General features: G+C 43.8%; 1 protein-coding gene across 3 annotated transcripts in view; it reads right to left on the bottom strand.

Annotated features, from left to right (window-relative positions):
* Nucleotides 1-25,720, bottom strand: part of pomt2 (protein-O-mannosyltransferase 2) — a 266,777-nt gene that overhangs the window by 225,796 nt on the left and 15,261 nt on the right. For 2 of the 3 annotated variants that reach the window (XM_068038417.1, XM_068038418.1), the window contains exons 2-5: nt 19,565-19,649; nt 18,931-19,035; nt 13,499-13,607; nt 11,653-11,761 (exon numbers count right to left, since the gene is read on the bottom strand). In XM_068038417.1, the coding sequence (XP_067894518.1) occupies nt 11,653-11,761; nt 13,499-13,607; nt 18,931-19,035; nt 19,565-19,649 (408 nt within the window). Of the gene's footprint in view, nt 1-11,652; nt 11,762-13,498; nt 13,608-18,930; nt 19,036-19,564; nt 19,651-25,720 lie in introns of those variants that run through there. The other variant, XM_068038419.1, reaches the window with a different exon arrangement.

The raw sequence follows: 25,720 nt of genomic DNA, 5'->3' as shown, positions 1-25,720 counted from the left end.
ACTTGGCAGATGGAGTTTAATGTAGTAAACTGTGAGGTCATGCACTTTGGTAGGAAGAATCAAAAGGGAGACTATTATTTAAATGGACAGAGACTTCAAAAAAATGCAGCACAGAGGGATCTGGGTGTTCTTGTGCATGAAATACAAAAAGTTAGCATGCAGGTGCAGCAAGTAATTAAGGCAGCAAATGAATTTTTGACCTTTATTGCTAGGGGGTTGAAGTTTAAAAATAGGGAAGCCTTGTCCTAATTCTTGGTGAGGCCGCACCTGGAGTACTGTGTACAGTTCTGATCCCCATATTTAAGAAAGGATATATTGGCATTGGAGGCAGTTCAGAAGAGATTCACTAGGTTGATTCCCGGGATGAAGGGGTTGACTCATCAAGAACGGCTAAACAAGTTAGGCCTTTATTCATTAGTGTTTAGAAGGATGAGGGGTGATCTTATTGAACCGTACAAGATTCTGAGGGGGCTTGACAGAGTAGATGTTAAGATGTTTCCACTAGTGGGGGAATCTCAAACTAGGGGACATAGTTACAGAATAAGAGGACACTCATTTAAAACGGAGATGCAAAGGAATTTCTTCTCAGAGGACAGTGAATGTCTGGAATTCTCTACCCCAGAGAGTTGTGGCGGCTAGATCACTGCAAGTATTTAAAGAGGAGGTCGATAGATTTTTGAAATATCGGGGAGTTGAGGATCTGGCACGAAAGAGAAGTTGAGGTCTGGAGCAGATCAGCCATGATCTTACTGAATGGCGGGGCAGGCTTGAGGAGCTAAATGACCTACTCGTGCTCCTATTTCTTATGTTCTATGTTCTAATGTTGTTCTCAATGGAGCACAGAAGTTTAAAGGAAAATTTAACAGAAGTGTTCAAAATCCTGAAAGGTTAGAATATTTAAGGAGAAACTGTTCCCACCGGCAGGAGGGTCAATAACCAGAGGACACAAATTTAAGGTAATTGACAAAGGAACCGACGGAGTTGAGAAGTTTTGTTTTAAAACACGTTATCATTAGGAATGTGCTGCCTGAAAGGGTGGGTGGGTAGGGGCCGGTGGGGTGGGGGGGGGGGGGGGGGGGAGAACAGCTACAATATTAATTAACTTTTAAAAGAGAATAAGAGAAATACATGAAGGAGAAAATTTGCAGAGCCATGGAGAAAGAGCAGAAAAATGAGACTAATTGAATAGCTCGACCAAAAAGCCAGCACAGGCACAATGTGCCAAATGGCCTCCTTCTGTGCTTTATCGATCCATAAATATGCAACAAGTGGAAAAGATGTCTCCAGGTTGCCTCACTCAAGCTCATACACACCACGATACAAATTAGGAGCAGGAGTAGATCATTCAGCCCTCGAGCCTGCTCTGCCATTTGATAAGATCATGCTGATCTGATAGTGCCCTCAACTCTGCTTTCCTGTCTACCCCGATACCCTTTGACCTCCTTGTCAGTTAAGAATATATCTAACTCAGCCTTAAAAATATTCAATGACCCTGCCTCCACTGCTCTCTGGGGAAGAGAATTCCACAGACTAACAAGCCTCAGAAAAAAATTTCTCCTCATCTCTGTCTTAAATGGGAGACCCCTTATTTTTAAACTGTGTCCCCTAGTTCTAGTCTCTTCCATATGGGGAAACACCCTCTCAGCATCCACCTTTCAGGATCTGATATGTTTTAATAAGATCACCTCTCATTCTTCTAAACTCCAGCAGATACAGGCCCAACCTTTCCTCATAAGATAACCCCTTCATCCCAGGAATCAGTTGTGTGAACCTTCTCTGAACTGCTCCAAAGGCAATTACATCCATTCTTAAGTAAAGAGACCAAAATTGTGCACAGTATTTTCAGATGTGGTCTCATCAATGTTTTGCACAACTGTAGCAAAACTTCCCCTTTAAACCCAATTCCCCTGGCAATAAATGACAACATTCCACTTGCCTTCCCAATCACTTGCTGTACCTGCATATAACTTTTTGTGATTCATGTACCAGGACATCCAGGTCTCTCTCCATTTAAATAACATACTGCTTTTCTATTCTTCCTGTCAAAGTGGACAAGTTCACATTTTCCCACATTATATCCACCTGCCAAATTTGAGTCCACTCAACTTAACCTATCTGTTTCCCTTTGCAGACTTATGTCCTCTTCACAACTTACTCTCCTACCTATCTTTGTGTCATCAGCAAATTTAGCAACCATACCTTCGGTCCCTTCATCCAAGTCATTTACATACATTGTAAAAAGTTGAGGCCCCAGCTCAGATTCCTGTGGCACACCACTCGTTATATCTTGCTGTTAGCTAACCAATCCTCTATCCATGCCAATATGTTACCCCCTACACCATGAGCTTTTATTTTCTGCAATAACCTTTGATGTGACACCTTATCAAATGCATTCTGGAAATCTGATTTGTCCAGACTATATGTAGATTAAAATCACCATTGATTACTGCACTACCTTTCTTACAGCCCCCATTATTACTTCCTATATACTCCGTCCTACAGCGTAATTAGTTAGGGGGCCTAGAAACTACTCCCACAATGATTTCTTACCTTTGCTATTTCTTTTCTCTATCCAAACTGATGCTACACCTTGAACTTTAGAACCAAGTACATCTCTCACTACTGTACTAATGTCATCCTTAACTAACAGAGCTACCGCACCAACTTTACCTGTCTTCCTGTCCTTGCGAAATGCCAAGTACCCTTGAATATTCAGGTCCTAGCCTTAGACACCTTGCAGCCATATCTCTGTAAAGACTATCAGGTCATGCCTATTTATTTCTATTTGAGCTGTCAATTCATCCATTTTGTTACGAATGCAACGTGCATTCAGATACAGAGCCTTTAATTCTATCTTTTTACGACTTTTGCAAATTCTGGCCTTATCTGCTGGTGGAGTCAAATTTGTACGCTCGATCTCTTCCTGTCACACTGTAGTTATCATTACCCATGTCGCTACCTTGTACTATTGCCTTGTCCTTTCCCTTAATTTTACCATATTTTCTATCACTTGATCCCTCCCCCCATCCCACCACTATATGGAAAGAGGAAGGGTTCCTACAGCATGCATTGCAAGTAGTCAACCAGTGGATACAAGCCTAGCCTGTGCAAGCTTTCCTCTTAAGACAACCCACTTATTCCACGTATTAGTCTAGTAAACTTGCTCTGAACTGTGTCCAACACATTTACATCCTTCCTTAAGTACTCCAGATGTGGTCTCACCAATGCCCTGTCTAGCTGAAGTATAGCCTCCCTACTTTTGTATTCAATTCCGCTTGCAATAAACAATAACATTCTTTAGCTTTCCTAATTACGTGTTGTACCTGCAATCTAACCTTTTGCATTTAATGCACTAGGACACCCAGATCCCTCTGCATCTCAGAGCTCTGCAATCTCTCACTATTTAGGTAATATGTGCAATGTGGTTGACTCTTACATGCCCTCTGAAATGGCCGAGCAAGCCACTCAGTTGCATCTAACCGCTATGAAGTCAATAAAGAAAAATGAAACCGGACGGACCACCCGGCATCGACCTAGGCACCAGAAACGACAATGGCAAACCCAGCCCTGTCAACCCTGAAAAGTCCTTCTTGCCAAAGTTTCTGCCGAAGTTGGGAGAGCTGTCCCACAGACTAGTCAAACTCATGGAATCATACCTGACAGACAATGTCCCAGACACTGCCATCACCATCCCTGGGTATGTCCTGTCCCACGGGCAAGACAGACCCAGCAGAGGTGGCGGCACAGTGGTATACAGTCGGGAGGGAGTTGCCCTGGGAGCCATCAACATCGACTCCAGACCCCATGAAGCCTCATGGCATCAGGTCAAAAATGAACAAGGAAACCTTCTGCTGATTACCACCTACCGTCTCCCTCAGCTGATGAGTCCGTACTCCTCTATGTTGAACACCACTTGGAGGAACCGCTGAGGGTGGCAAGGGTGCAGAATGTACTCTGGGTGGGGGACTTGAATGTCCATAACCAAGAGTGGCTCGGTTACACCACTATTGACCGAGCTAGCCGAGTACTAAAGGACATAACTGCTAGACTGGGTATGCGACAGGTGGTGAGGGAACCAACAAAAGGGAGAAACATACTTGACCTCGTCCTCACCAATCTGCCTGCCGCAGATGCATCTGTCCATGACAGTATTGGTAGGAGTGATCACCGCACAGTCCTTGTGGAGACAAAGTCCTGTCTTCACATTGAGGATACCCTCCATCGTGTTGTGTGGCACTACCACCGTGCTAAATGGGATAAATTTCAAACAGATCGAGCAATGCAAAACTGGGCATCCATGAGGCACTGTGGGCCATCAGCAGCAGCAGAATTGTACTCAACCACAATCTGTAACCTCATGGCCCGGCATATCCCCCATTCGACCATTACCAACAAGCCAGGAGACCAACCCTGGTTCAATGAGGAGTGCAGGAGGGCATGCCAGGAGCAGCACCAGGCATACCTCAAAATGAGGTGTCAACCTGGTGAAGCTACAACACAGGACTATCTGCGTGCCAAACTGCGTAAGCAACATGCAATAGACAGAGCTAAGCGATCCCATAACCAACGGATCAGTTCCAAGTTCTGCAGTCATGCCACATCCAGCCGTGAATGGTAGTGGACAATTAGACAACTAACTGGAGGAGGTGGCTCCACAAATATCCCCATCCTCAATGATGGGAGAGCCCAGCACATCAGTGCAAACGATAAGGCTGAAGCATTTGCAAGTCTTCAGCCAGAAGTGCCAAGTTGATGATCCATTTCAGCCTCCTCCTGAAGTCCCCAGCATCACAGATGCTAGATTTCAGCCAATTCAATTCACTCCGCATGATATCAAGAAACGACTGAAGGCACTGGATACTGCAAAGGCTATGGGCCCTGACAATATTCCAGTAAGAGTACTGAAGACCTGTGCTCCAGAACTTGCCGCGCCCCTAGCCAAGCTGTTCCAGTACAGCTACAATACTGGCATCTACCCTGCAGAGTGGAAAATTGCCCAGGTATGCCCTGTACACAAAAAGCAGGACAAGTCCAAACCGGCCAATAAACACCCCATCAGCCTACTCTCAATCATCAGAAAAGTGATGGAAGGTGTCATCAACGGTGCCATCAAACAGCACTTGCTCAGCAATAACCTGCTTAGTGACGCTCAGTTTGGGTTCTGCCAGGGCCACTCAGCACCCGATCTCATTACAGCCTGGTTCAAACATGGACAAAAGAGCTGAACTCATGAGGTGAGGGGAGAGTGACTGCCCTTGACAGCAAAGCAGCATTTGACTCAGTATGGCATCAAGGAGCCCTAGCAAAACAAAAGTTAATGGGAATCGGGGGGAAAAACCCTCTGCTGGTTGGAGTCATACCTAGCGCAAAGGAACACAGTTGTGGTTGTTGGAGGTCAGTCATCTGAGCTCCAGGACATCACTGCTGGAGTTCCTCAGGGTAGTGTCCTCGGCCCAACCATCTTCAGCTGCTTCATCAATGACCTTCCTTCAATCATAAGGTCAGAAGCGTAGATGTTCGCTGATGATTGCACAATGTTCAGCACCATTCGCAACTCCTCAGCTACTGAAGCAGTCCGTGTAGAAATGTAGCAATACTTGGACAATATCCAGGCTTGGGCTGATAAATAACATTCGCACCACACAAGTGCCAGGCAATGACCATCTCCAACAAGAGAGAATCTAACCATCTCCCCTTGACATTCAGTGGCATTACCATTGCTGAACCCCCCACTATCAACATCCTAGGGGCTACCATAGACCAGAAACTGAACTGCAGTAGCCATATAAATACCGTGGCTACAACAGCAGGTCAGAGGCTAGGAATCCTGCCACGAAAAACTCACCTCCTGACTCCCCAAAGCCTGTCCACCATCCACAAGGCACAAGTCAGGAGTGTGATGGAATACTCTCCACCTGCCTGGATGGGTGCAGCTCCAACAACACTCAAGAAGCTCGACACCATCCAGGACAAAGCAGCTCGGTTTATTGGCACCCCATCCACAACATTCAGTCCCTCCAGCACCGACGCACAGTGGCAGCAGTGTGTACCATCTACAAGATGCACTGCAGCAACGCACCAATGCTCCTTGGACAGCACCTTCCAAACCCATGACCTCTATCCATTAGAAGGACAAGGGCAGCAAATGCATGGGAACACCAGCACCTGCAAGTTCCCCTCCAAGTCACACACCATTCTGACTTGGAACTATATCGCCGTTCCTTCACTGTCGCTGGGTCAAAATCCTGGAACTCCCTTCCTAACAGCACTGTGGGTGTACCTACCCCACATGGACGGCAGCAGTTCAAGAAGGCAGCTCACCACCACCTTCTCAAGGGCAATGAGGGATGGGCAATAAATGCTGGCCTGGCCAGTGACGCCCACAAATCCATGAATGAATTTTTAAAAAAAATTAGGAGTACGATATCTCTAATAAAGACAAGAACAAGCAACCCAGAGAAAGGCACTGAAACATGACGGCACAATCAGGCAAGTGGTTATCTGAGCAGGGGGAGCAGAAGTGATACTGCTGGGAGGCAGAAAACAGGTAATTATAGACCAGTTAGCTTGACGTCTTCGTGGGGAAGGTGTTGAATCAATCATTAAAAGGAGGTTATCGCTGGGCACTTAGAAAAACTCAAGGTAATTGGGAATAGTCAGCATGGTTTTGTGGAAAGGAAACAATGTTGAACCAACTTATTGGAGTTCTTTGAAGGAGTAACATGTGCTGTGGATAAAGGTGAGCCCGTTGACGTACTTACTTGGATTTCTAGAAGGCATATGACAAGGTGCCACATAAAAGGTTATTGCGCAAAGTAGGAGCTCATGGTGTAGGGGGTAACTTATTAGCAAGGATAGAAGATTGGCTGGCTGGCAGAAGACAGAAGTGTATGCATAAGTGGCTCCATTTCTGAGTGGCAGGATGTGACAAGTGGAGTCCCGCAGGGGTCTGTGCTGGGGCCTTGTACAATTTATATCAATGACTTAGATATCTTCGCTGCCTCCGGAGAATCCTTGGCATCAGGTGGCAGGACCGTATCTCCAACACACAAGTCCTCGAGGCGGCCAACATCCCCAGCATATACACCCTACTGAGCCAGCGGCGCTCGAGATGTCTTGACCATGTGAGCCGCATGAAAGATGGCAGGATCCCCAAGGACACATTGTACAGCGAGCTCGTTACTGGTATCAGACCCACCGGCCGTCCATGTCTCAGCTTTAAAGACGTCTGCAAACGCGACATGATGTCCTGTGACATTGATCACAAGTCGTAGGAGTCAGTTGCCAGTGATCGCCAGAGCTGGCGGGCAGCCATAAAGGCGGGGCTAAAATGTGGCAAGTCGATAAGACTTAGCAGTTGGCAGGAAAAAAGACAGAAGCGCAAGGAGAGAGCCAACTGTGTAACAGCCCCGACAACCAATTTTACCTGCAGCACCTGTGGAAGAGTCTGAGACTCTAGAATTGGCCTTTATAACTACTACAGGCGCTGCTTCACAAACCACTGACCACCTCCAGGCGCTTACCCATTGTCTCTCGAGACAAGGAGGCCAAAGAAGAGATGAGGGGAGCGATGGCAAGGTAGCTAAATTTGCAGATGACACAAAGATAGGTAGGAAAGTATGTTGTGAAGAGGACATAAGGAGGTTACAGACCGATATAGATAGGTTGAGAGAGTGGGCAAAAATATGGCAGATGGAGTATAATGTGGGAAAATGTGAAGCTGTTCATTTTGGCAGAAAGAATAAAGAAGCATAGTATTACTTAAATGGAGAACAACTGCAGAATTTTGAGGTGCAGAGGGATCTAGGTATTCTAGTGCATGAGACACAAAGTTAGTATGCAGGTACAAGAAGTAATAAAGAAGGCTAATGGAATGCTATCCTGTCTTACAAGAGGAATCAAAAGTAAAAATAATGATGCGATGCTTCAGTTATACAGGACATTGGTGACACCACATCTCGAATATTGTATGCAGTTTTGGTCTCCTTATTTAAGCAAGGATGTAAATGCTTTGGAAGAGGTTCAGAGGAGGTTTACTAGATTGATACCTGGAATGAGCGGGTTGTCTTGTGAGGAAAGGTTGGACAGACTGGGCTTGTTTTCACTGGAGTTTAGAAGAGTGAGGGGAGATTTGATTAAAGTTAAAAGATCCTGAAAACAGTCTTGAAAAGGTGGATGTAGAAAAGATGTTTCCTCTTGTGGGTGAGTCCAGAACTAAGGGGCACTGTTTTAAAATTAGGGGGTCACCCTTTTAGAACAGAGATGAGGAGAAATGTTTTTCTCTGAGGATTGTGCGACTTTAGAACTCTCTGCCTCAGAAGGTGGTGGAGGCGGGGTTGTTGAATATTTTTAAGGTAAAGGTAGATAGATTCTTGTTAGGCAAGGGAATCAAAAGTTATCGGGGGTAGATGGAGGTGTGGAATTCAAAACACAAACAGATCAACCATGATCTTATTGAATGGCGGAGCCTGCTCAAGGGGCCGAATAGCCTACTTCCGCTCCTAATTTGTATTTTCCTATGTTTGTATGCTGACAAGTTGCATGCGATAGTTATGTGGGATTTTATCATTCAAGCGAAAACTGCCTTTTCTGTAGTCAGTCCTGTTGCCACCCACAGCCTAGGATAAGGGCAATGACCAAGCATGTTCAGATACTTCTGGAGAGGATGAACAGCCTGAAATCAATGTTCACATTGGAACCGATAATGCTGGAAAGAATAAAGGTCTTGCAAGTTTACAGATAAACAGATTAGGTACAGATTAAAAAGGGACCTCTCAGGTATTTTAAGGAACATTCCTGGTGCCATAGGGAAAAATCAGATCTGAAACACTTAATGTGCTTTTGTAAATGGTATAGAAAGGAGGCAGTTTTACACAGAACATTAGACATTGTTATACATGGAATGCTGCAACAGAAGCAGACATGGAATCAGAATCCATAATAGCTTTCTACAGATGTGTTAATATTTGAAATACAGAAATTTAGAAAGGTATGCAGAAATGAGGGAAAATGGTACTAAGTGGATAATTCTTTGAGAGTTGACATAGGCATGATAGAGCACAGAAGGACTCCATTTGGTCTAATATGTTATGACAACTCCCATTCAAACATCAGCCCTTTCATAATGGGCCAAATGGTCTTATTCTGTGCAATACATTATATGGTTGGAATGAATCTGTTGTATCGGCCATTTTCCTTTGATCATTGCAGATTAAAATAGGTTACAAGCAACAAAGAATAGCAGCTTCGATGAGTTCCGATGAAGGGTTACTGACCCGAAACATTAACTCTGCTTCTCTTTCCACAGATGCTGCCAGACCTGCTGAGTGGTTCCAGCATTTCTTGTTTTTATTTCAGATTTCCAGCATCCGCAGTATTTTGCTTTTATTAAAGAATAGCAGCTGTTGATTTGTGCCCATAATTGTGTGTCAGTGGAGAAGGCCCCAAGTGAATGTCCCATTGATTCAGCATATATTCAGCCTAAGGCCTGTAATAGAGACAGACAACCAAATCATAACCCTTCTAACAGTAATGAATGGGAAGGGAAAAAAGACGCAGAATTGAAATACTGAAGATACTGAAAATTTGAAACAGTCAGCAAGTAAGAGAGTATCTGTGAAGAGAACAAACAGGCTACTTTTCAGGTATGAGCCTTCATCTCCACAAATGCTGTCTGACCTATTTCCAGTATTTGCTGATGGATATACTTGTATAATTACAGTTTTTGCACATATCATAACATATTTTTCCCCGACATTTTTCTGGCCTCCTCCTTTCCTGAAAGCACTGAGTCATTGCTGGGTTACAAAGCCATGGGTGCTAGCTGCCTTACTATCTCACAGTAACTACCCATTCTTCATTTGTAAGGCAAACAGTGACTGCTACCAGGTAGTTCAATTGCAGAATGGGGAGAGGAGGTATATCACATCCATCGATGCTCCTCTCCTTACAATGTCATTGCACTTTTTTAAAGGGATTACTGGATAGCAGAATCAGTGCTATTTCCCCCTCTTTAATCCAAGGCACTGAGGCAAACTGTGATGCCTTGAGGGCTACATTAGCTGAAATCAACTAGCTCAGCAAAGGTCTGTGATTAAACCAGAGACCTTCCTGATTTGTAAGATTAAGCTGTTCAGGGAATTGCCCAAGTTCTCAGTAAGTTCTGTAGTGGATGAAATTTAGTTCAGGCCACCCTATGATGGTACTGCACTCAAATGCTGATTTCTCCTTTTCACAGAATCTTTATTTATTTTTATTTTTTTATTTATTTAAAGATACAGCACTGAAACAGGCCCTTCGGCTCACCGAGTCTGTGCCGACCAACAACCACCCATTTATACTAACCCTACAGTAATCCCATATTTCCTATCACCTACCTACACTAGGGGCAATTTACAATGGCCAATTTACCCATCACCTGCAAGTCTTTGGATGTGGGAGGAAACCGGAGCACCCAGCGAAAACCCACGCAGACACAGGGAGAACTTGCAAACTCCGCACAGGCAGTACCCAGAATCGAACCCGGGTCCCTGGAGCTGTGAGGCTGTGGTGCTAACCACTGCGCCGCCCGCTATCACAGAATAATACAGTGCAGAAGAGGCCCTTCAGCCCATCGAGTCTGCACCGATGCATTAAAACACCTGACCTGTCTACCTAATCCCAATTGCCAGCACTTGGCCCATAGCCTTGAATGTTATGACATGCCAAGTGCTCATCCAGGTGCTTTTTAAAGGATGTGAGGCAACCTGCCTCTACCACCCTCCCAGGCAGTGCATTCCAGACCGTCACCACCCTCTGGGTAAAAAAGTTCTTCCTCAAATCCCCCTTAAACCTCCTGCCCCTCACCTTAAACTTGTGACCCCTTTTGCAAAATGGCAATAGGTCTTTCAAGCAATAAAGTGAAAGGGAAAGCTGGAGAGAAATCACAGTAAAGTTCAACCCTGTCTTCACCAGACATCGCCACATATTTTCTACGAGGAGTCATCAGCTGATTTTCCCAACCCAGGACATGGCAGAGTGCCACGCCCCTTCTCAGATAAGACAAGTTAGCTGGCGGCACACTGAATTTGAGCCCTTTTTGGTTCATATGTACATTGACAACAACCAGCTCTATCCCACCGTCACTTCTCTTGACCCCGCCACTGAATCCAATTTATCACATTGCTTGTTCAACATCCAGTACTGGATGAGCACAAATTTCTCCAGCTAAATACTGGGGAAAACCAAAGCCAGCGTCTTCGGTTCCTGCCACAAACACTGTTCCCTAGAAACCGCGGTCCCAAGCAACTGCCGCTGGCTGAACCAGACCATTTGTAACCATGATGTCCTATTTCACCCCAAGATTAGCTTCCAACCACATATCCACACCATCACTAAGACCATCTACTTCCACCTTCATAACATCACCGAACTCCAGTTCATCTGCTGCTGAAAAGCTCATCCTCGCCTTTGCTACTTTGAGACTAGACAACCTCAGTGCTCTCCACGCCAGTCTCCCATCTTCTACCCTCCATAAACTTGAGCTCACCCAAAACTCTGTTACCTGCATCCTAATGCACACCAAGTCCCATTCACCCATCAGCCCTGTGCTCTTTGACCTGCAATGGTTCCCGGTAAAACAACACATCGATTTTAAAATTTGCATCCCGTTACCTTTCCTTCAAAGCGTTGAACTTAAGCATGCTCAGCACTGCTCCCAGAATAAAAAACATCAGGATCGGATCCAAGAGGATATACTGTGAAATTGTAATACATCCAGTGTCTGCCAATAGAAAGACATGTTACCGTAATACATCCAGTGTCTGCCAAAAGAAAGACATGCTGGATCTTGGGAGTAATCATTGACTATGGGCTGAACTGGACCAGCAGCTCCAACACCTGAAATGTCCAATCTGAATTGTTTTATAATGTATTTTTACATATTTTATGAATAAAGTATATTTTTGGAAAAAGAGGAGTCTGTCCCCATCTGAGTAAGGCGCTCCCGCCTTAGTATATGAAGGGGCTGGAAACTGTGTAAAACCCCTTGGGCTGTAAGCACCAAAGAATGTTTTTGGTATGTAATGCAAAAGTACATTGTAAATATAAGCTGAAATAGCAAGTGTAGTGAGGCACCTCATGTACTGCATTGAAAGAAACTAATCGATATTGCACTTTATGAAATGTCCAATTTGAATTGTTTTGTAATGTTGCTTTTTTACAAAGGTTATGAATAAAAGATACTTTGGGAAAAAAGACCATGGCTACAAGATCAGGGCAGAGGCTGGATGCTCTGCAACTACTAACTCACCTGGTGATCCTCAAAATCCCTCTACTATCTAAAAGGCTCAAGTCAGGATTCTGATGGATTACTTAATACAGTTGGATGGGAAAAAGCTACAACAGTGAAGGAGCAGTCTGACACCATCCAGGATAGAGCACTTCACATGATCGGTTCTGTATCACTGCTACTGGACTGAATCTGAAAACATTCCATCCTCACTCTGTGGCTACTGTACAACCTACAGGATACACTGCAGCAGCCCCGCTGCTCTCATGCTCACATCTCTGTCCTGGGCTTGCTGCAGTGTTCCAGCGAACATCAACGCAAGCTCGAGGAACAGCATCTCATTTACCGATTGGGCATGCTACAGCCTGCCAGACTGAACATTCAGTTCAATAATTTCAGAGCATGATGGGCTCCCCTTTTTTTTTTTAGTTATTTTTCAATTTTTATTTGTTTATTTTATTTTAGGTTGTTTCTGTACCTACCCACTGTTTTTTTTTCATGTTGGTGCTTGGGGCCAGGGCTGTTCATTTTACTATCAATTGACACCCTCTCTGTACTAACGCTTTGTCTTTCACCACACCATTAACATACCGTTTCCCTTTGTTCCATGACCTTATGTGACCTCGTCACAGAGCGGCACAGTGGCGCAGTGGTTAGCACTGCAGCCTCACAGCTCCAGCGACCCGGGTTCAGTTCTGGGCACTGCCTGTGCGGAGTTTGCAAGTTCTCCCTGTGACCGTGTGGGTTTCCGCCGGGTGCTCCGGTTTCCTCCCACAGTCAAAGACCTGCACGTTGATAGGTAAAGTGGCCATTGTAAATTGCCCCTAGTGTAGGTAGGTGGTAGGAGAATGGTGGGGATGTGGTAAGGAATATGGGATTAATGTAGGATTAGTATAAATGGGTGGTTGTTAGTCGGCACAGACTAAGTGGGCCGAAGGGCCTGTTTCAGTGCTGTATCTCTAAACAAAAAAAAATAAACATCTTGTCCTATCAACACCTCTTTTGTTATCTCTTGCCCCACCCCCACTTTACTTGCTTAAAACCTTTTACATTTCTAATATTTCAGTTCTGATGAAGGGTCACTGACCTGAAACATTAACTCTGCTTCCCTCTCCACAGATGCTGCCAGACCAGCCGAGTATTTCCAGCATTTCTTGTTTTTATATCTTTGAACAGTTACATGACCATAGACTGTGCAGCACACTCCAATAATTTCAGTAAGAGACTCACCAAAGATAAGAATAACAGCAGCAAGCAGTGCAGCAGTAAGTGAACCAGACAGCTCCAATATGATGAGATACGCGAAAGGAACCAGGCAGGACCCAAGGGTTGCACAGAGCTGCACCAATATTGGGAGGCGAGAGCATAAAAGACAAAAACAGAACAAGTTAAGGTGAGAAAAGCATGCAGGCTAACTGGACTGTGAAACTAACAACAGAGGCAAATATTGAGAGGACATTCTCTTGAAATGTAATGAAAACTGTGAAATGCAGCGTTCAGAAAGCATGTAAATGGTCAGCTCTGCTCTCACTTCACTGTGCATCATACTTTTCACTATCTTCACAGCAGTGGAAATAAAAATAATCGGGAAGAAAGCACTCTTGATCCTTCCAATACATCTGAACTGATAACAAAAGCCAATTCGCAATCCAATGGAGAAGCAACATCAGAACAGGCTAACAATCTTAAATTGGAAAAATAAACATCTAATGGTGGCACAAATTAAGCTAAAATTCCTTGCAAGGTTGAAAGAGTGAGATCAAACAGGATTCAAACTGTTTCAGCTGTGGTTCCTTCCCTGACGTTCTTTGAATGAAGTTTATCCTCCTTGTACATTATTAGGGGAATCATTTCATGCGCCGCGCACTTTATTGGAAAGGAAACCTCAGGATCTTCCATTCAAAGCCCAGACCTTGCTCCAACTGAAGCAAAGAAATTTACAGCACAGGAGGCAGCTATTCAGCCCATTGCATCTGTGTCAGCTGAAAAAGAGCTATCCAGCCTAATTTCTAGCTCTTTGTCCATAGCCCTTGCAGGTCACAGCACTTAACTGAATATCCAATTACTTTTTAAATGCGAATAAGTGTCCCTCTACCACCCTTTCAAGCAGAGAGTTCCAAACCCCCACCACCCTCTGGGTAAAAATATTTCTCAATTCCCTTTGCCTTGAGCAATGCAAATGATGCCAGGAGTTGTTTAACCTCAGAGCAACCAGCATCTTTTACTGAGATCAGATAGCTAGCTGCAGGTAGTCACTCAGAATGATCAACGTTGTACGTCTTCCCCACAGAAACAGTCCCAGTATTCATAGCACTAACTGGTAGCTCTTTCGGAAAGCGAGCACAGGCACAATGAGCCAAATGGTGCATGATTCGAAGTCTCTCTAACTATGGTCCAAACTCTGGCATTATCTTCGTGAATCTATACAGTGAAACTCTATGGCTTTCATGGGGCCCAAAAATGCACATAGTACTCTGTGGCCTAATCATTGACCCTATATATAAAATCCAAAATGTTCTTTGTATGGCTTTACCTACCTCCACTCATATTTTCAGGAAAATATGAATTTACACATGAAGTAAGAAGGTTACAACACAAACAGCCCATTCAGCCCAACCAGCATTTAGCTGCCAAATAGTTTCTACGGTCTCTGCACTTTCCTGTCATCTCCCTCAGGACTTCAGGACGTATCCCACTGGGGTCTGGTGCTTTGCTTTCCTGTAGCCCAACTGTCCAAAAATTCTCCTTTTATCCATCATAACGCCCATCATCTCATTCTCAGTAGCTTCAGGATTCAACTCTTTTTCTGGTGCTCTACATGTTATGTCATATCCTTCGCTTTGCTGACAAAAATGACAAAGTGCTTAAATAACCATTGCCATTTTTTAAGCTACAAACTGACAATCCTCTATTAATTTCATTTAACAGTATCTAAACGGAGGTCTCTGTTCATCTACACTATGCAGCAATTTTCCATTAAGTATATTACTTCCATTCCCAGTTATTCCTCCCAGAATGTTTCATCTCATATTTATCTATGTTAATTTGCAACTTCAGCTAATCTGTCTACATCCTACTGAAGTGGGAAGAAAGTTACACTAAGCTTTTGCAAAGCGCTAGTTAGGCTTCAGCTGGACAATTGTAACCAATGCTGGCCACCACACTATAGAAAGGACATCAAGGCTTTGGAGAGGGTGCAGAGGAGATTTACTAGAACAATATCAGGGAGACTTCAGTTACATGTAGAGATTGGAGAAGCTGGGGTTATTCTCCTTAGGGCAGAAAGATTAAATGATTTACTAGAAATGTTCAAAATTATTTAGGGTTTAAAGTAAGTAGAGGGAAACTCTCTCCAATGGCAGAAGGGAAAGTAACCAGAGGACACAATTTAAAATAATTGGCAAAAGAGCCAGAAGGGAGATGAGAATTTTTTCTTTAAAAAAAAATGCAGCAATTGTTATGATCTGGATTGATAGGACAGAGGGACCTGGGGGTTTATGTGCATAAATCTTTGAAGGCGGCAGGACACATTGAGAGTGTAGTCAGGAAAGCATATGGGAACCTTGGCTTTGTAAATGAGGTGGATAAGCGAACTGAGCTTGGCACCATGGTGCAGGAAGCCTATTGACGGGTTAGGTGAGTGGGCAAAGATCTGGCAAATGGAGTATAATGTGGGAAAATGTGAAATTGTCCATTTTGGCAGGAAGAATAAAAAAGAAGCATATTATCTAAATGGTGAGAAATTGCAGAGCTCTGAAATGCAGAGGGATCTGGGTGTTCCAGTGCATGAATTGCAAAAGGTTAGTATGCAGGTACAACAAGCAGCAAGTAGTTAGGAAAGCTAACAGAATATTATTGTTTATTGTGAGGGGAATTGAATGCAAAAGTAGGGAGATTACGCTGCAGTTATACAGGGCATTGGTGAGACCACATCTGGAGTACAGTGTACAGTATTGGTCTCCTAATTTAAGGAAGGATGGAAATGCGTTGGAAGCAGTTCAGAGAAGGTTTGCAAGACTAATACCTGGAATGGGCGGGTTGTCTTATGAGGAAAGGTTGGACAGGCTAGGCTTGTATCGGTGGAGTTTAGAAGAGTAAGAAGTGACTTGATTGAAACATATAAGATCCTGAGAGGTCTTGACAGGGTGGATGTGCACTCTGGGGTAGTGAATCCCACAGACTCACAACCCTTTGAGAAAAGTAATTTCTCCTCATCTGTTTTAAATCTGCTACCCCTTATCCTAAAATTATGACCTCTCGTTTCAGATTGCCCCACCAGAGGAAACCCCCTCTCTACATCTACTTTGTCAATCCCCTTATATCATTTTATATACCTCAATTAGATCTCCTCTCATTCTTCTAAACTCCAGAGAGTAAAGGCTTAAACTGCTAAATCTCTCTTCATAACTCCCTTCCTAACAGCACTGTGGGTATACCTACCCCAAATGGACTGCAGCGGTTCAAGAAGGCAGCTCACCACCACCTTCTCAAGGGCAATTAGGGATGGGCAATAAATGCTGGCCTGGCCAGCATCGCCCACATCCCATGAATGAATAAAAAAAAGACAAACCCCTCATCTCTGGAATCAATCTAGTGAACCTCCTCTGAACTGCCTCCAATGCAACTAGATCCCTCCTCAAGTAAAGGGAACAAAACTGTACACAATACTCCAGGTGCGGTCTCACTAATGCCTTGTAGAGTTGCAGCAACACTTCCCTACTTTTATACTCTATTCCTTTAGCAATAAATGCCAAAATTCCAATTGCCTTCCTTATCACCTGCTGTACCTGCAAACTAGTTTTCTGCGATTCATGCACAAGGACACCCAGATCCCTCTGCACCGAAGCACTCTGAGGTTTCTCTCCATTTAGATAATAATTTGCCTTTCTATTCTTCTGACCAAAATGGATAACCTCACACTTATCCACGTTAAACTCCATCTGCCAAATTTTGGCCCATTCACATAACCTATCCATATCCATTTGTAAATTTCTTATTTCTTTATTGCAACTTACTATCCCACTTATTTTAGTGTCATCTACAAATTTGGCTATAGTACCTTCTATCCCTGCATCTAAGTCATTAATTAGATTGTAAATAGTTGGGGCCCGAAGACCAAACCCTGTGGCACCCCACTAGTTACATCTTGCCAACCAGAAAAAGACCCATTTATCCAGACTCTGTTTTCTGTTGGTTAGCCAATTCTCTATCCAAGCTAATAAATTGCCCCTAACCCCATGTGAACTTATCTTGTGTATTAACCCATTTATCCTGACTCTCTGTTTGGGATAAAGCTCTGGTTGGGCCACAACCAGAGTATTGTTGCCAGTTCTGGTCACTGAACTTCAGGAACAATATGAAGGTCCTTGAGAGGGTGCAAAGAAGATTTACTAGAATGGTTCCAGGGATGAGGGAAATTAGCTACAAGGTTGGACTGGAGAAGCTGAGGTTGCTCTCTTTGGAACAAAGGAGATTGAAGGGAGATCTGATAGAGGTGTACAAGATTATGACAGGTTTAGGTAAGGTAGATAAGTTCGCTGGTGGTAGAAGGACTCGGAGACAGATTTAAGCTTTTGGACAAGATATCCAGGGAGATGTGAGGAAGAACCTTTTTTGCAGCGAGTGGTAATGGCCTGAAACTCTCTGCCTTTGAAGGTGGTGGAAGTGGATAAGATCAATTATCTCAACAGGAAATTGGATGGACACTTGAAGGAAATAAACTTATAAAGCTACTGCAGAGGAATGGGACTGACTGAATTGCTCCACAGAGAGCTGGCATGAACTCAATGGACCAAAATTCCTCTTTCTTTGTTGCAATGACTCCATGACTACGCATATGGTCTTGAGCTGCTAGGCGAGTCCTTCTCTGATCTGGAGTGGGTGTACCTGTCCTCCAATGCAGTGTAACAGGACACCTTCTGGAGTGTGAAATAAAAACAAAGTGCTGGAAATGCTCAGGTCAGGCAGCATGTGTGGAGAGAGAAGCAGAGTTAACCTTTCAGGTCTGTGACCTTTCATCAGAACTGGTAAAAGTTAGAAAAGAATTAGGTTTTAAGCAAGTGAAGGGAGTGTGGGGGGGGGGGGGGGGGGAAGAGAACAAAAGGGAAGGTATTTGATAGGGCAGAGGGCAGGAGAGATTTCCAGTATCCGCAGTATTTTGCTTTGACCTTCTGGAGTGTGCTGTGAAGACAGTACTTATAACATTGTTCTGCCTCATAAATTATCAGCTCTTCAGTTTTATCACCAAGTTTCCTTAAAAAAGCAGACACAACCTTTAAAATTAAGTGAAGAACATTATCATTGGGTCCAAACCAATGTACATAGAGTAAAAAGAAATGTGGAAAATCAGCAAACTTCAACTTCCTTACTGCATCCTTTAGGGAAATATCTCTGTGCATGGATTCCCCAAATCCCTGCCTCAGGGAGCTAACTATACACTGACTGGTGTCTCCCAGTCCCTCTCTCTCAGGGAGCTATGTGTACACAGACTGATGTCTCTCAGTCCCTCTTTTGTACTGAGAGAACCCTTCTCAAGATCGGCGCAGGCTTGGAGGGCCGAATGGCCTGTCCCTGTGCTGTACTGTTCTTTGTTCTCAGTTTCTTGAAACCATGCTATTAGGTACATCAATACATTGCCCATTTCTCCAGCCTATGCTTCTCACCGCTCTCATGCCGTAGTATTGGTGCTGTTCATATTTGTCGCCTGGTTTTTTAAACGGGAAGGTACCATCATATCCAGTCAGATATCCTGCTAATCCAATTAACATCTAGGAACAGAAAAGCAAAGAAACTGAATGGAGTAGAAGAGCAAAGGGACCTAGGGATACATGTCAACTAATCATTAAGGTCAGTAAAGCAATTAAAAATGCTAACAAAGCACTGGGTATTATTTCTCGGGATATAGAAATTAAAAGTTGAGTTCTGTTAAACTTGCATAGGAGCCTGGCCAAGCTGCACTTACAGTACTGTGCACAATCCTGGCCTCCATACCATATACAGGACACAGCAGTGCAAAAAATATTTACAAGGATTGTGCCAGAACTGAGATTACAGCCATTAGGAAAGATTGAACAGGTTGGGGCTTTAGTCTTTAGAAAAGTAAAGACTTAGAGGTATTTAACACTATGTATGGGTTGGACAGGGTAGATGTAGAGAGAATGTTTCCACTTGTTGGAGCATCCAAAACTAGGGGCCATAAATACAAGATAGTTACTAACACATCCAATAGGGAAATGAGAAACATCTTTACTCGTGACTGGTTTATTCACAGTTCTTTATATACATGAGAATCCAAACCTTGCCTAGAGGAGGATGAACATCAAAGAAAAACGTTTGGTTGATATAGTAACTTCCCATTTTTCCAAAGTGAGTTTCATCCCAACTGTGAAGAAAACAAAAACATGACACTGAATTTCAAAACCACACTTCTTTTCCAAAGATACATCACAAGAGCAACCTTGTGTTGCTAATACATGTATAATGCACACCACATAAAAGGGGTTGATTCACTCCTGTCTGGTACGGTACAGCCCATGTGTGTTTCAGTGTCAGCTCCTGTATATATGCAGCACACAGCAAGCAAAGGAGTCGATTCGCTGCCTGGTCCTGTTCGGCTTGTGGGTTTCAGTCATCTCTTGTATTAATCCACTAACCTTGCACGTCTCAATCATCAGGTTTGAAAAGGTAACCTTATTTTAATCAATCTCACTCCAAAAAGTAGATATTTTGCCTGGGCACTTCCTAGTTATAAATCTCACTCCTGTGGTTTCCCATGAAGTTGATGGGTTACTATACAGACTGGATAGGGCTACTGGTTTAAATTCTGAGTATCAGATACATTTGTTAGACACTGAGAAAAACTAAGGCCGCACATTGTAGTCATGTTAAATATAGCTGATTAAGAATAATGGTATAGCAGGAAGCAGTGAATAGATGACACTAAACTGGGGTTTCAGGCACCTGGTAGCTGCCACAGGAAAATAATTCTGATAAAAATATAAAATAAATCAAACAAACACTTTTTGAATTCAGTAAAATATGATCAACACAGCACTAAACACCTCAGGAGAAAACAAAACACAGGATAAAATTCAGACCGACAAGGGCACGAGTTAATGAACAGCCAGCATGGAATTATAAAAGCATCTACCCATGACTGACAAATTTAATCCAGTTCCTTCCTGGCCCCACATTGACTGATATTGTTTATGGTTCCTTCTCTCAAGATATCGTCTTCCTCCCCTTCAATTCTGCCATCATAAAACGCCGACTTAAAAAAAAACCTTATCCTGCAAATTACAGCCTTGTTTCTAAGCTCCCTTCTCCAAAGTTAGCACATTGCCTCCCAAATCCATGCCCATCTTTCCTTGAACTCCATGTCTGAATCCCTCCACCTGTACAACAGCATTAAAACGACTCAAAGTCACAAATAACATCCTATGTGATTGTGACAAAGGTAAACTATCCCTCCTCGCCCTTAACACTCTCCACTCCAACATTATTGCTAATTTGTCAGACTGCTTATTTGACATCCAGTGCTGGATGAGAAGTTTTCTCCAATTAAATATTGGAAAGACTGAAGCCATTGTTTTTGGTGCCAGCTCCAAACTCCGTTCGTGAGCTACCGACTCCATCCCTCTGCCTGGCAACTGTCCGCAACTGAACCAGGCTGTTCCCAACCTCTGTCATATTTTATGCCAAGATGAGCTTCTGACCATATCACTAAGACCGCCTATTTCCATTGCTGTAACATCGTCCAACTTCACCCCGCCTTAGCTCATCTGCTCAAACCCTCATCCATTCCTTCATTACCTCTAGACTTGACTATTCCAACACTTCCTGGCTGGCCTCCCACATTCTACCATCTAACATCAGTGGTAGGAAAACTATTGGAAAAAATTCTGAGGGACAGGATTAATCTCCACTTGGAGGGGCAGGGATTAATCACGGATAGGCAGCATGGCTTTGTCAGGGGGAGATCATGTCTAACAAACTTGATTGAATTTTTCGAGCTGGTGTGTAGATGATGGTAAAGCAGTTGATGTAGTCTACATGGACTTCAGTAAAACTTTTGATAAGGTCCCGCATGGGAGATTGGTTAAGAAGGTAAGAGCCCGTGGGATCCAGGGCAATTGGGTAAATTGGATCCAAAATTGGCTTAGTGGCAGGAGGCAGGAGGTGATGGTCGAGGGGTGTTTTTGCGATTGGAAGCCTGTGACCCCTGTGGTACACCACAGGGATCAGTGCTGGGACCCTTGCTATTTGTAACGTACATTAATGATTTAGACGTGAATATAGGAGGTATGATCAGTAATTCACATATGACATGAAAATTGGTGGCGTCATAAACAGTGAGGAGAAAAGCCTTAGATTACAGGATGATATAGATGGGCTGGTAAGATGGGCGGAGCAGTGGCAAATGGAATTTAATCACGAGAAGTGTGAGGTAATGCATTTTGGGAGGACTAACAAGGCAAGGGAATATACAATGGATGGTAGAACCCTAGGAAGTACAGCGGGTCAGAGGAACCTTGGTGTACTTGTCCAAAGATCACTAAAGGCAGCAGCGCAGGTAGATAAGGTGGTTAGGAAGGCGTATGGGATACTTGCCTTTATTAGCAGATGCATAGAATACAAGAGCAGGGAGGTTATGATGGAGCTGTATAAAACGTTAGTTAGTTCACTAGCTGCAGTACTGTGTACAGTTCTGGTCGCCACATTATAGGAAGGATGTGATTGCTCTGGAGAGTGCAGAGGAGATTCACCAGGATGTTGCCTGGGCTATAGCATTTCAGCTATGAAGAGAGACTGGACAGGCTAGGGCAGAGATTAGAGCAGACAAGGCTGAGGGGGGACCTGATTGAGGTATACAAAATTATGAGGGGCATAGATATGGAGAAACTTTTTCCATTAGCGGAGGGGTCAATAACCAGAAGGAATAGATTTAAGGTAAGGGGCAGGAGATTTAGAGGGGATCTGAGGAAAAGTTTTTTCACCCAGAGGGTGGCTGGAATCTGGAACACACTGCCTGAAGGGGTGGTAGAGGCAGGAACCCTCACAACATTTAAGAAGTATTTAGATGAGCACTATGGCGTTACAAGAGCATAAAAGGCTACGGACCAAGTGCTGGAAAATGGGATTAGAATAGATAGGTGCTTGATGGTCGGCACGGACACGATGAGCTGATGGGCCTGTTTCTGTGCTGCAATAACTCTATGACTCTACCCTCTGCAAACCTGAGGTCACCCAAACTCTGCTGCCCGGGTCCTTATTCGCTGAAAATCCCATTCAGCTATTACACCTGTGCTTGTTGAGCTAAATTGAATTCTGGTCAAGCAACACCTCGATTTTAAAATTTTCATGCTTGTTTTCAAATTCCTCATTAGCCTCACCCTTCCCCATCTCTAATCTGTCCAGTCCCAGAACCTGCGATATTGGCACTCATGTAATTCTGGCCTCTTGAGCATCCCAGAATTTAATCACTGCACCATTGCGGTCATGCCTTCAACTGCCTATCAATCTGCTCTCAAGCTTCTCTTCTCTAAGGAGAACACCATTTGTGTAGATCTTTTCTGTACCCTTTCTAAATCCTTCACATCCTTTCTAAAGTAGATGCACCAGTTAGGTTTGGCCAAAATCCTCTAGATTCCAGAATGGTCCCAGCGGATTGGAAGTTAGCAAATGTTAAAGACCACTATTCAAGAAAAGAGGGAGAACACACAGGGAACTACAGGACACTTAGCCTGACATCAGTCATTGGAAAAATGCTGGAATTTAGTAAGGATGTCTTAACAATGCACTTAGAAAAGCATGGCGCCATCAGGCAGAGTGGGGCCAGGAAGGAACTTGATTAAATTTGACAGTCACAATGGGACTTGTATAAATCAGCGCTGGCTGTTCATTAATTCGTGCTCTTCTCAGTATTAATTTTATCCTATATTTTGGTTTTGACAGAGGTGTTTAATGGTTTTACAAAAAGAAATCGCATTAGACAAAATTTTCAGAGCTTCTTGAGGATGTAACTAGTATGATAAAGAGGAGCCAGTAGATGTAGTACACTTGGATTTCCAAAAGGCATTCAATAAGGTGCCACACAAAAGCGTAATTTGCAATTTGCTCATGGAGTTGGAGGTAATATATTAGCATGGATAGAGGATTAGTTAAGTATGTTCTATAGGTATGTGAAGAGAAAAAGATTAATGAAGACAAATGTAGGTCCCTTACAGTCAGAAACAGGGTAATTTATAATGGGGAATAAAGAAATGGCTCACCAACTAAATGCATACTTCGATTCTGTCTTCACAAAGGAGGACACAAATATCATACCAGAAATGTTGGGGAACACAGGGCTTAGTGAGAGAGAGGAACTGAAAGAGATCAGTAATAGTAGAGAAATGGTGTTGGGGAAATTGATGGGATTGAAGGCCGATAAATCCCCAGGGCCTGATGGTACTTAAGGAAGTAGCCCTAGAAATAGTGGATGCATTGATGGTCGTCGTCCAAGATTTTATAGACTCTGGAACAGTTCCTACAGATTGGAGGGTAGCTAATGTAACCCTACTATTTATTTATTTATATTTATTTATTTAGCGATACAGCACTGAAACAGGCCCTTCGGCCCACCGAGTCTGTGCCGACCATCAACCACCCATTCTATACTAATCCTATATTAATCCCATATTCCCTACCACATCCCCACCTTCCCTCAATTCCCTACCACATACCTATACTAGGGGCAATTTTTAATCGCCAATTTACCTATCAACCTGCAAGTCTTTGGCTGTGGGAGGAAACCAGAGTACCCGGCGAAAACCCACGCGGTCACAGGGAGAACTTGCAAACTCCACACAGGCAGTCCCCAGAATTGAACCCGGGTCACTGGAGCTGGGAGGTAGAGAGAAAGCAGGGAATTATAGACCAGTCAGCCTGACGTTAGTAGTGGGGAAAATTCGAGAGTCCATTATCAAAGATTTTATAGCAGAGCACTTGGAGAACAGTGGCAGAATCGGACAGATTCAGCATGGATTTACAAAAGGGAAATCATGCTTGACAAATCTACTAGAATTCTTCGAGGATGTAACTAGTACAGTTGATGAGGGGGAGCCAATGGATGTGGTTTATTTGGACTTTCAGAAGGCTGACGACAAAGTCCCACATAAGAGATTAGCATGTAAAATTAAAGCACATGGGATTGGGGCTGGTGTATTGCGATGGATAGAAAATTGGTTGGCGGACAGGAAACAAAGAGTAGGGATAAATGGGTCTTTTTCAGAATGGCAGGCAGTGACTAATGGGGTACCATAGGGATCGGTGCTCAGAGCCCAGCTATTCACAATATACATTAATGATTTAGATGAGGGAACTAAATGTAATATCTCCAAATTTGCAGATGACACAAAACTGGGTGGGAGGGTGAGGTGTGAGGAGGATGCAGAGAGGCTTCAGGGTGATTTGGACAAGTTGAGTGAGTGGGCAAATGCATGGCAGATGCAGTATAATGTGGATAAATGTGAGGTTATCCACTTTGGTAGCAAAAACAGGAAGGCAGATTATCTGAACAGCTATAAACTGAGAGAGGGGAATATGCAGCGAGACCTGGGTGTTCTCGTACACCAGTCGCTGAAGGTAAGCATGCAGGTGCAACAGGCGGTAAAAAGGGCAAATGGTATGTTGGCCTTCATAGCGAGTGAATTCAAGTACAGGAGCAGGGATGCCTTGCTGCAATTATACAGGGCCTTGGTGAGGCCACACCTGGAATATTGTGTGCAGTTTTGGTCTCCTTATCTGAGGAAGGATCTTATTGCTATAGAGGGAGTGCAGCAAAGGTTTACCAGACTGATTCCTGGGATGGCAGGACTGACGTATAAGGAGAAATTGAGTCGGTTAGGATTATATTTGCTGGAGTTCAGAAGAATGAGGGGGGATCTCATAGAAACCTAGAAAACTCTAACAGGACTTGATAGGGGAGATGCAGGAAGGATGTTCCCGATGGTGGGGGAGTCCAGAACCAGGGGTCATAGTCTAATGATACGGGGTAAACCTTTCAGGACTGAGATAAGGTGACATTTCTTCACCCAGAGAGTGGTGAACCTGTGGAATTCGCTACCACAGAAAGCAGTTGAGTCCAAAACATTGTATGTTTTCAAAAAGGAGTTAGATATAGCTCTTGGGTCTGAAGGGATCAAAAGGTATGGAGCAAAAGCCGGTGGAGGCTACTGAGTTGGATGATCAGCCATGATCATAATGAATGGTGGGGTAGGCTCGAAGGGCCTACTCTTGCTCCTATTTTCTAGATTTCTATGGTTAATGGACAGGAAGCAGAAAGTAGGGATAAACAGGGCATTTTCAAATTGGCAGGCTGTGACTAGTGGAGTGCCACACTGATTGACGCTGGGGCCTCAGCTACTTACAATCTACATTAATGATTTAGATGACAAAACCCCGAGTAATATA

The sequence above is a fragment of the Heterodontus francisci genome, chromosome 9 (assembly GCF_036365525.1).
Source record: "Heterodontus francisci isolate sHetFra1 chromosome 9, sHetFra1.hap1, whole genome shotgun sequence".
Lineage (NCBI taxonomy): Eukaryota > Metazoa > Chordata > Chondrichthyes > Heterodontiformes > Heterodontidae > Heterodontus > Heterodontus francisci.
The sequence above is the reverse complement of the archived record's forward strand: the minus strand, read 5'-3'. Positions and strand labels throughout refer to the sequence as shown.